This window comes from Nicotiana tabacum, chromosome 8, assembly GCF_000715075.1.
Source record: "Nicotiana tabacum cultivar K326 chromosome 8, ASM71507v2, whole genome shotgun sequence".
Classification (NCBI taxonomy): domain Eukaryota; kingdom Viridiplantae; phylum Streptophyta; class Magnoliopsida; order Solanales; family Solanaceae; genus Nicotiana; species Nicotiana tabacum.
In genome coordinates, this window is record NC_134087.1 from 14,684,171 (window position 1) to 14,695,370 (window position 11,200).

At 36.7% G+C, this 11,200-nt stretch overlaps 1 protein-coding gene across 2 annotated transcripts; it reads right to left on the minus strand.

Moving 5' to 3' along the window:
- Nucleotides 1-314: 314 nt before the first annotated feature.
- On the minus strand, nt 315-10,175 carry LOC107831109 (uncharacterized). 2 transcript variants are annotated; one of them, XM_016658838.2, is made up of 10 exons: nt 10,021-10,175; nt 9,855-9,924; nt 9,248-9,315; nt 8,855-8,916; nt 8,182-8,263; nt 7,830-8,063; nt 1,507-1,635; nt 1,361-1,422; nt 1,137-1,277; nt 315-659 (listed from the first exon to the last, which is right to left on the minus strand). In XM_016658838.2, exons 1-9 carry the CDS (start codon nt 10,069-10,071, stop codon nt 1,157-1,159), a joined length of 879 nt encoding a protein of 292 aa, XP_016514324.1. In that variant the 5' UTR covers nt 10,072-10,175; the 3' UTR covers nt 315-659; nt 1,137-1,156. The 2 variants fall into 2 exon arrangements, with proteins under 2 accessions (XP_016514324.1, XP_016514325.1); XM_016658839.2 differs by having other exon boundaries at nt 1,161-1,277; nt 10,021-10,174.
- Nucleotides 10,176-11,200: the final 1,025 nt, after the last annotated feature.

Consider the following 11,200-nt stretch of genomic DNA (forward strand, 5'->3'; position numbering starts at 1 on the left):
CTTAAACAGAGTCAAACTTTCTTGAATTGGAATTTTAAAAATAAATGGTAACTTGAAACACCGCAATAAAATATTCCAAGTGACGACTCTTTAAAATTAAAATAAATTAATCCTTTTTCAGTAATATCACTTTACTTGGGAAAACTCCTTTCTTTCCTTTCCCCGGAAAAAGGATGTATGACACTCCACACATAAAATAAGTTATCAATAGTTCAATACCCCTATTTAACTATTTCAACTAGAAATATGAAAAATTATTCCTATATAATTCTGATTACAAATCCTATTTAAACATGAATTAATAAACTTGCAAATACCAAATCCTAAATAATTTTGATTTCCCACTACAACTTTGAATTAGTTTTTCAACACAAAACATTTCAAGTTACAATGACAGAGAAGTAACTGCACAATACCAAATATAAATGCAAAATTAGATATACAAATGACGAACAAAGAGGGTAAGCAAGATGAGAGTTAACAAAAGGAACCAAAAAGATGAAGTGGAATGAAAAAAACAAACTATTGAATATATAGTAGTTGAGAATTCAGTTGTAACTCAGCAAGCAGAGTTGCTGTCTTGAATGCTAACGTGCAAGTTTCAGTTCTGCACCTCGCACAGAATATCAAATTTCCTTATAATTTCATAAGAAGATCATCTGCATAAAGTTGAATGTAGAAAATAAGCAAAATCAGAAGCACATGAACCAAATTACTAATGCAGTGGATACAAATTCGCAAGTTGAAACAAGCTAAAGTATCTAAAAGTATCAGAGTTGTTATGCTCTCAAGTCACTAAAGGGCAGACCAGTGCGCTTAGCTCCTGCTATGTGCGGGGTCCGGGAAGGACTGGACCGCAAGAGCCTATTGTACGCAGCCTTGACCCTTCACTGAAGAGAGAAACAAGCAAGATTTTGGACTTTTCAGAAAGCATGTTAAGACAGAATTTCCATTTATTACATCTCTTTTGTGTGCTCGGCACATCTTTTATGACACTATTTCTCTTCTTTTACTCGACTCTCAAGTCAAAGTGAGTGCTTTCCGTTAACTGAAGTGAACCTAAAGAGATCATAATAACATACGAAGCTATTGAAATTAATTAAGATAACCATATTTAATTAAACCATGAAAATTACCATGGTAAAAGACTGAAGTTTTACCAGCTTAACTCGTCTTGGGCAAGATTGCGATTGTACAAAGGAAACTCAAAAAGGAATACAGTTTTGAACCATGGAGGAAGCTTTCCGTATAATCCAGGGGGCAGCAAAATGAGAGGGCTGAAACATTCAAATTTTTCGAATCAATGTTACCATTTTCCATCAATAATCAAGAAAAAAGCAGTTAGAATCTATGTGCTAACCTTGTTGTCCTCTTGTACACTCTATATTCAGTGACATTTCCATGTTTCTTGTCTGCTGATTCCTGTTTGATGTACACTTTAATGGTATAAGTTCATGTTTGAAGGGGCACATGCGGTAGCCAAAAGAAATAAGTCGACGATAGCACCTCAAGCAGGGGTATGCCACTAACAAAAAGAAGCAGCAATGTTAAGAATACTGGTCCAAGAATAACGAGCCATTCAGCACCCTCGAGCACTGGTGTCGAAGCCACAAATATTCCCCACCACAAAAGGATCTGAAGACAAATAAAAAAGCGCGATGTAGTTTAATGATAGATGAAACTGGAAAAAGATGCAAAAAAATACAACCAAGAAATGAAGATATGAAGAATCCAAATTATCCAAATAAGCATTTCTGTACTCTTTCATGTGAAACGCCAACACTTGTTATGCGGAGAGAACACATAATTACGTTGGTAGCCTAAAGCAGAAAGTCTTATCGATTTGCCTCAGCCCTCTAACCAGACAAAAAAAACTCTTATCCTTTCGATTTTTTGACATATAACCACCTCAGCTCATTACGCAGAAAAAGGAACCCTCACCATTCCCTGCTCGCCAAAAGAGGCAATGTATCATTGCTCGAGACATAAAATAAACACATCACGAAAGGATAAACAAATATTGTGTGATTGAAACCAATGAGCTGTAAGCTTCAGGATTTGATTTGTGCACAGCACTGTGTAAATTGACAACTCGTTGCTATGAATTCATATTATTCCCATTGTCCCACGTTACAAGTCCTATGTTGACTGGGCAGAGGAAGTTAAAAACTATGGTATTCTACAGAATGTAAACATAGTAGAGCTGTAGAGCTGAAAATTACTTTACAGGAAGATTGAGATGTTCCATGTGTGAAAAAAATAAAGTTAATTTTTTGGAATAATATAGAATTCTCTAGAATGTCCTAGTTTAGTATACTTGATATTTATCTAGTGGACATATCTAGATGTTCTAGAATGTTGTAGGAAGATAAGACATATCTAAATATTCTAGAGTGTTGTTAGAAGATAAGGTTGCTAGAATTTTCTTTGTACATTATCTAGAATCATATCTAGAATCATCCATAGGCTAGTATAAATAGGGGGTATCTTGTTCATTTATAAGCAAAGCCAAAATCAAGAAAGCCTTCTTTCCTAAATAAGTTCTCCTATCTAAAATCTCTCTTCTTTTTTTAAGCTTCCTCTTCTTTAGTTGAATCCTCCAATCTTGGTTAACGATCTTGGGCTAGCAGAAGGTCTCCGAATAATACTCTTCTTCTGCTATTCTTTACATGGTATCAGAGCCATAAGTCGGCTCCTGGATTTCAAGGTCGGGTTAGTGGTTGATTCAACTGGTTTCTCTAAATGGATTTGGGTGGTCGTGCTAATGGACTGGGGATTGAGTTATTGAACCAGTCCAACTACAAGGTATGGAAGACTTGTATGGAGTCATACCTTGTTGGTGAGGATTTGTGGGAAGTTGTCAATGGGAGTAACACAAGTCCTCCTACTGACGCATCGGAAAATAGCAATGCACGTAAGAAGTGGAAGCAGATTAATGCTAAGGCAGAGTTTATCCTAAAGAGGTCCATCTCTCATAATTTATTTGATCATATTATAAGGTGTAAATCAGCTCACGAAATATGGAGGACCTTCGATCGGCTATTCAACAAGAAGGATGAAGCTCGGCTACAGATTTTGGAGAATGAGTTAGCTAACACCACTCAAGGTAATCTCTCGATCGCTGAGTATTTTTTGAAGGTTAAAAATCTATGTTCTGAAATTTCTCTATTGAATCCGGACGAGGCTATCTCTGAAGCACGAATAAGAAGAATTATTATCCGTGGCTTAAAGCCAGAATATATTCCCTTTGTTACATCGATTCAAGGATGGGTTCAACAACCATCTTTGGAAGAATTTGAGAATTTGCTATCGTCACAAGAGCTATTAGCCAAACAGATGGCTGGTGTATCCATCAAAGAAGGGGAAGGCAATGCTCTTGTCGCCGATAAGAGGAACTTTAAAGGGAAATCAAGAGATAGCATGTACTTTCAATCCTCAAGTAGTTCGAGCTCGCTAGGAAAGAAGGGGGAGTCTTTCAGCAACGGTAAAAAGCCTTTAAAATGTTACCGTTGTGGCAAAGTCGGGCACATAAAAAGATATTGTCGAGCCAAAGAGAGCAATATAGCTCAAATCGAGGAAGTTGCTGAAGAAGAAGAAAAAGAAGAAGACTGGGGAAAGTGCTTCACAGCGGAGACTCGAGCAATAAATGCCATGGCTTCCATAAATTTTGAAAGAGACTGGATCGTGGATTCAGGATGCGGGCACCATCTCACTGGAGATCAATCCAAATTCTCCACCTTTCGCGAATACAACGGACATGAGGTCATTGTTACAGCAGATAATACAATCCATAATGTGGAGAAGGAAGGCACTGTTGTGATCAACGAGAAGCAAAAAAACACTATCACCCTCAACAGTGTCTTTCACGTTCCAGGTATGAAGAAAAATCTATTTTCAGTTGCAAATGCTGTAGATGCTGGAAACTATTTGCTATTTGGCCCACGTGATGTGAAGTTCCTCCGAAATATCAAGTTACTCAAGGCAGATATCGTTCACTCAGGTAAGAGAGTTAACGATTTATATGTCTTATCTGCCTCTAATTCATATATTGAGAAGATGAGTAGCAATGATAATACACATATTTGGCATGCTAGACTTGGACATCTAAGCATGGATAAATTAAAAGCCATGGTAAAGTTGAATCTAGTAAAAGGTTTGCCTAACTTAAGAAATTTTGATGGAGGAGAGGTTTGTGAAGGATGTCAATATGGAAAGGCACATCGTCTTCCATTTGACAGATCCTTGTCAAGGTGCAATGCCCCACTAGAACTTATTCACAGTGACTTAATGGGGCCAACGAGAACTCCTTCATTTTCAGGCTACTCCTATATGCTAATTTTCATTGATGATTTTACTAGATTTACTTGGATTTATTTTGTGAAGCACAAGTCAGAAGTTTTCAGTAAGTTTGTGGAGTTCAAAGAAACTGTTGAAGGTGAACTCGATTCCAGAATAAGGCGGCTACGAACTGATAATGGCGGTGAGTTTACATCAGATGAGTTTCTTTCCTTTTGTCGTCAGCATGGCATTAAAAGAGAGCTGACATGCGCTGATACGCCACAACAAAATGGAGTGGCGGAAAGGAAGATCCGACACTTAACTGAGACATGTAAGAGTTGGCTTCATGCCAAGAATCTACCTAAAGCCTTGTGGGCTGAAGGTATGAAATGTGCAGCGTACGTGATTAACAGAATGCCGCTTTCTCCAAATAATATGAAGTCTCCCTATGAATTAATGTTTGGAGAAAAGCCTAGCGTGAAACACCTCAGGGTTTTTGGCTCTATTTGTTATGTTCACATACCGGATTCTCAAAGGAGCAAGTTAGATGCCAAGGCAAGGAAATGCATCTTTGTCGGATATGATGAAAGGAAAAAGGGATGGAAGTGCATGGATCCTAAAACTCATCTCTTTGTTGTCTCAAGGGATGTCATATTCGACGAAGTGTCTTTGTATTATGGAGCTGCATTGAATGGAGCGAGTTCAAAAACTTTAAATAATGGAGATTCAAGCTTGTCCATTGCAGGTGCTTCTCTAGATAATACAACTGCCGAGGAGTTAAGAGAAAGGGGGAGTCTTGTACCTCAACAACATGAAACTCAACAAGAAGATGATTCAAGTGGTTCGGGAAGGCCAAAAAGAACTATTATCAAGCCAGCCCGCTTTAGAGATGAAAATTTTGTCAGTACGTATTCCTGTTTCTTTGCAGGACCAATTGATGATGAAGAACCTTCCTCATTCGAAGAAGCTAAAGGAGTCAAAGAATGGGAGCTTGCTATGGATGATGAAATGGAGGCTCTGATAAAAAATCAAACTTGGAGCCTTGTACCAAAGCCGAAGGATGTACAACCCATTTCTTGTAAATGGGTTTACAAAATCAAAAGAAGAGCCGATGGCAACATAGATAGATATAAAGCAAGGCTAGTTGCTCGGGGATTTTCTCAAAAGTATGGTGAAGATTATGAAGAAACCTTCAGTCCGGTGGCTAAAATGATCTCTGTCCGAGTTGTGCTAGCCTTGGCAGCCTCGCATAATTGGAAGTTATGGCAACTTGACGTGAAGAATGCTTTCTTATATGGAGAGCTTGACAAAGATATTTATATGGAGCAACCACCCGGGTATGTCTCTAACTTACATCCTAATCATGTCTGCAAACTTAAGAAGGCCCTTTATGGCCTCAAGCAAGCTCCACGAGCATGGTATGGAAAAATTGCTCAGTATCTACATTTCTGTGGCTATAATGCATCACAATCAGATCCTAGCTTATTTGTTAAAAAACAAGGAGACTTGCATATGGTTGTTCTTTTGTACGTGGATGATATGATAATAACAGGAAACAATGAAGATGAAGTTGCTAGGCTTCAAGATGAGCTTTCCATAAGATTTGACATCAAGAAGTTGGGAGAACTACACCATTTTCTTGGCTTAGAGGTGACAAACATGAACAAAGGGATCTTTGTCACTCAAGAAGGATATGCCAAGAAACTTGTTGACAGGTTTGGATTGAAGCAAAGCAAAACATGTTCTACTCCTCTTGAGATAAGCACAAGGTTAAGGCGGGACGAAGGCTCACTTCTTGCAGATTCCAAGCCTTTTCGAGCTCTTGTTGGAAGTCTCCTGTATTTGACTATTACAAGGCCGGACATTGCGTTCTCGGTGGGATATGTCAGCAGATTTATGCAAAGGCCAAGAAAGCCTCACTTAGAAGCTGCAAAGAGGATTCTAAAGTATATCAACTCAACATCAGACATGGGCTTGTTCTTCCAAAAGAAGAATAATTTGGTGTTGGCTGGTTATACGGATGCTGATTTTGGTGGTGATTTGGATGACCGAAGATCAACATCGGGCTATATTTTCCTCTGTGGTAGAACAAGTGTTTCTTGGTGTAGCAAAAAGCAAGACTCAGTTTCTTTGTCAACCACGGAGGTAGAGTATAAAGCAGCTGCTCTCACTACTCAAGAATGTGTATGGCTACAAAGACTTGCTGAAGACTTGCATCTACCTATATCAAAGCCAACTGTGATCTATGGAGATAATCAAAGTGCCATCAAGCTTGCAAACAATCCAGTATTCCATGCAAGAACTAAACACATTGAGGTGGAACATCACTTTGTTCGGGAAAAGGTTCTTGATGGAACTATCAATACTTTGGAAGTGAGAAGTCAGGAGAATATCACTGATATCTTCACCAAGTCACTTACTAAAGCTTCGTTCGAGTTCTTCCGTGACAAGCTTGGAGTAGTTTCCAAAAAATCACTTTAAGGGGGAGTGTGAAAAAAATAAAGTTAATTTTTTGGAATAATATAGAATTCTCTAGAATGTCCTAGTTTAGTATACTTGATATTTATCTAGTGGACATATCTAGATGTTCTAGAATGTTGTAGGAAGATAAGACATATCTAGATATTCTAGAGTGTTGTTAGAAGATAAGGTTGCTAGAATTTTCTTTGTACATTATCTAGAATCATATCTAGAATCATCCATAGGCTAGTATAAATAGGGGGTATCTTGTTCATTTATAAGCAAGCCAAAATCAAGAAAGCCTTCTTTCCTAAATAAGTTCTCCTATCTAAAATCTCTTTTTTTTTAAGCTTCCTCTTCTTTAGTTGAATCCTCCAATCTTGGTTAACGATCTTGGGCTAGCAGAAGGTCTCCGAATAATACTCTTCTTCTGCTATTCTTTACACCATGTACTTATAATCTAAAACATTCCATTTAAGAAAAATGGACATCGTATTGCCACCAACCGAAAAGGGAAGTAGGATCTCAATATCTGAATAAGGGGTATCCCGTGTTAGGGCCGCAAAAGTCAGGTGTTATGCGGAAGCTAGCAAAGCAAACCTTGAACGACGATAAATCACACAACAAAGAGAAATATATCAAAAGAGACACAAACATTTAACGTGGTTCGGTCAACTGACCTACGTCCACCGCGGAGATGAACAATCCACTATATAAAAAAGAGTACAAAATATCGAGAGAACAACCTCACGAAGAGGCAAACACAAGTGACACACTAACACTTGTACCGTAAAGTTTTCCCCCTAAACACTACTCTCAAGCCCCTATAGCTACATTGTGGATGCTACTGAATGAGAAGGAAGGATACTCAATTTTTAGAAGTCCATACCTTTTCCTACAAGAAAAAGGACTAGCCAAGTATAGGAGAATTATAATTTCCTTCTATAAAAAGGAAAACCTAATTAAAGTAATTATATTGCCATTTTCTTTCAAGAGATAGGAAAACCAATTATGGTAAGAAAATCTGGACAGACACCTAACAGCCCGTGCACTAAGCTCCAGCAATATAAAGAGAAAATTGAGAGTCTGACCTCGCCAAAATAGTTTGGATGACGGGAATACTTCCAAACTCCAACATTGCACCACTTTCCTCTATTCTCTGGGGAGTTCTTGAATGCCAACTTTTGTTGGTCAGCTGTAATCTCCACTGAAAATCCAATAGACCACATAATCCAACCAATAATGTCTACAGCTTCAAGAGATGGCTGGTGATCACTCGCATTAACAACTGTTACCGGTAAACTAACAGTCCATACCCAGATTGCCTGTAATGGAAATGAAACTGTGATTCACAATAAGTGAGAAAAATCTTATCTTGCTGTAAGCATAAACCCACGATATGCATGATAATTTTGTAAGATGGTTTTGAGAATGAAACAGAACCTGAAATATCCAAAATACTGCCAATTTACCCAGATTATCACGCTTATCATCAAAACGTCTATCCTCGCCCCACTGTAATATCCTGATTAGAACAAAAAGGGCAATTAGTATATGTTACGAACATTCCTCTCTGGTTTTTCTACAGAACACAATAATTTTGTAATCAAGCTAACTGAAATATCATATCACTTGTGCAAGATTGAGCTATTGCATTCAACACACCTCCAATGTGACTTTAAGATGTGTGCATTATCTTTTTTCAAAGAAAAAAGGACATCCCCACTGTAATATCCTGATTAAAACATTCATTAATGTGGAGCGATGCCTAGAAGTGCAAGTGAAAGTAGACACTAGTATATGAAGTTGAGAGGGAAAGGATAGAGAGTGCTCGACTGCTCGTGCTGTAAAGAAGCAGAGGAAACATTTCGACAGAAACTTATATGTGGAGATGGTACCGTTAAGAGTATTTATGAGAGTGGTGTTTCAGTACTATCCACACAGTGTAACAGTAAGTTACAAAAATAGGATGCTATACATACAACTAGATCGAGCATGGAAACAATGTCAAAGGATTTTATAAATCTTGAATTGTGAGAAAGACAGAATTAGGATCTAATGTGAAAAGAGAAATTATCCGACTAACACATGACACACAATAAAATGGTGGTCTTACCTCATTAATAGAAATAGCCCGAGTCGAAGGCCCCATATCACGACAAACACAGACAAAACCACCTGAAAGATAAGCAAAATAGAGTTTAAAAAACTATATATGCAACAACTTTGGGGCATGCTTAATTATGTGTTTAAGCTCATTCTTGATCCAGATATGCACAAAATGCCGCCAATATGTGCAACAAAAAATTAAAAGCTCGTAAGATCGACTTCATTAGAGTAAGAAATTCTCAGTGGAGAAATAATGCAGTTCCATTTCAAAGCAAAGCTCTCATTTGGACTGACTAAAGGTATGTGGGACAAAGAAGAAGGGAAGCTGCTCTTCTTTCTAACTTTGAACTAAATTAGACAAACAGCAAAATTAAATCAGAAACTGAAGAAAACGACTTACCTGTCGAAAATTCCATGAACCCTTTAGTATCAAAGTTAAAGCTGCAAGAACAATGAAATTTGTACCTCCTGTGTGAAGATAATGAGAAAATGACAGACATCATTAACAAAAAGTGATAAATCATGGTTCATAATTGAGCTTCTTTTAGCAGTAACATGGTGAACTTCAAAAATAAATGCAAATCCTATGATATTTGTGACATGTTAGGAAACTATAGAGCTTTATAAGGAATGATACAAGTTCACATGGTACGCGTGTCAGGTGGCGTAGCCCGAAAGACAAATACATATGGGCCTAGGCCCAAAGCAGACAATACATCTCATCGGCTTGGGTCGTGGCAATATCAACTGAGAATTTCCGCAATAAATGCAAATCCCTATGATATTATTTGAGAATACAAAGTCTTATTGCACCCAAAAAATGGATTCTTTATTCTTAAATGCAAACTTCAAGGAACAAGGGGTGCTAATCTTGCTACCAACAAACCTTTTACTAGACTTTAAAAAGCTCCAAAATAGGCACACAGCAGATATTCTTTAAGTAAAACAAATTTCAAACTATTATATTAATTACGCCAAACATAGTTTTAGAGGACAAACATTCTTACCCGCGAAGTCAGTGACTTTATCAAACTTGAGGAGTGCTGTAATTATAAAAAAGATAAACTGATAACCAACCTGCCAACAAAAAGATAATAAAGTGTGAATTAATTAGAGAGATTTTCTTTGTGTGTAAAGGAAGAAAGAATGAAGAAAAAGGAAGGAGGTGGTTACTGTAACAATGGCAGTTAGTCCCAAGAAATGGGAGTCGATAACTGTCCCCATTGATGACTCTTCAAACAAATGGTACGTACTACTGTCTCAATGACAATTGGTTGTCTTTGTTTATTCGATCTGTACTACGTCACCACTAGTATTGTCCTCATAATCTACTGCCTTTTGTTTGTGGTTAGGATTTGTTGTTGAATTTTTGCTGCTTTTGACTTGTCTTCTGTCTTACTTACCAAATCTTTTCTCATTTAATTTTCTCCTTCGTGATTTTTTATTCCTTCCTTGTTTACCTTAGCTACTACTATAAATTTTGATTCCTTCCTTTTGTTTTACACTGCTTCACTGATTTAAAAGATTGGATATCATGAGCATGAACCGCGGCGAAGCCAGAAATTTATAGAAGGATGTTTAAATTTAAAAGAAGTAAAAATAAAATTCTCGACAAAGGGTGTTCAGTATATTTTATATACTTCTAAAACTAAATATTTTACTGCAAGGCTAATCAATTTACCACCTTTAAGACATTTAAGAGCCCGTTTAGACATAAGAAATTTTTTCCTTTTTTCCAAAAAAAATATGCTTTTTTCCGAAATCCCCGTTTGTTCATAAAATTTCAAATTTTCACATGAAGATGCATTTTGGAAATTTTCCAAAATTTAAAAAACTCCAAAAACCTGTTTTTCAAAATTTTCACTCAAATCACTCACAAAACTCCAAAAACAACCCAAAATTATATTCATGTCCAAACACAACTCTAAGAGCCCGTTTGGACATGAAATTTTTTCCCCTGTTTTCCAAAAAAAACATTTTTTCGAAATCAGCATTTGTTGATAAAATTTCTAATTTTCACTTGAAGATGCATTTTGGAAATTTTTGAAAATTTGAAAAATGCATTTTGAAATTTTTTGAAAATTTGAAAAATGCATTTTGAAATTTTTTGAAAATCTGAAAAACTTCAAAAAGTTGTTTTTCAAAATTTTCACTCACAAAACTTCAAAAACAACCAAAATTATATTCATGTCCAAACACAACTCTAAATTTCAAATACCATTTTCACTTGAAAACAATTTTCACCATGTTTTGGAATTTTACAATTCTTATGTCCAAACACCCGCTAAATTTCAAATACCATTTTTACTTTGAAATTTTTTTTCACCTTTTTGGAAATTTTACAATTCTTATG

Excerpts from the sequence above, each read along its gene's own strand:
- LOC107831109 (XM_016658838.2), bottom strand. The coding sequence starts at position 10,071 with ATGGGGACAGTTATCGACTCCCATTTCTTGGGACTAACTGCCATTGTT. Across the intron at positions 8,917-9,247 it reads GTTCATGGAATTTTCGACAG|GTGGTTTTGTCTGTGTTTGT; the intron begins GTAAGTCGTTTT and ends CTTATCTTTCAG. Across the intron at positions 1,278-1,360 it reads GTGTACAAGAGGACAACAAG|CCCTCTCATTTTGCTGCCCC; the intron begins GTTAGCACATAG and ends TGAATGTTTCAG.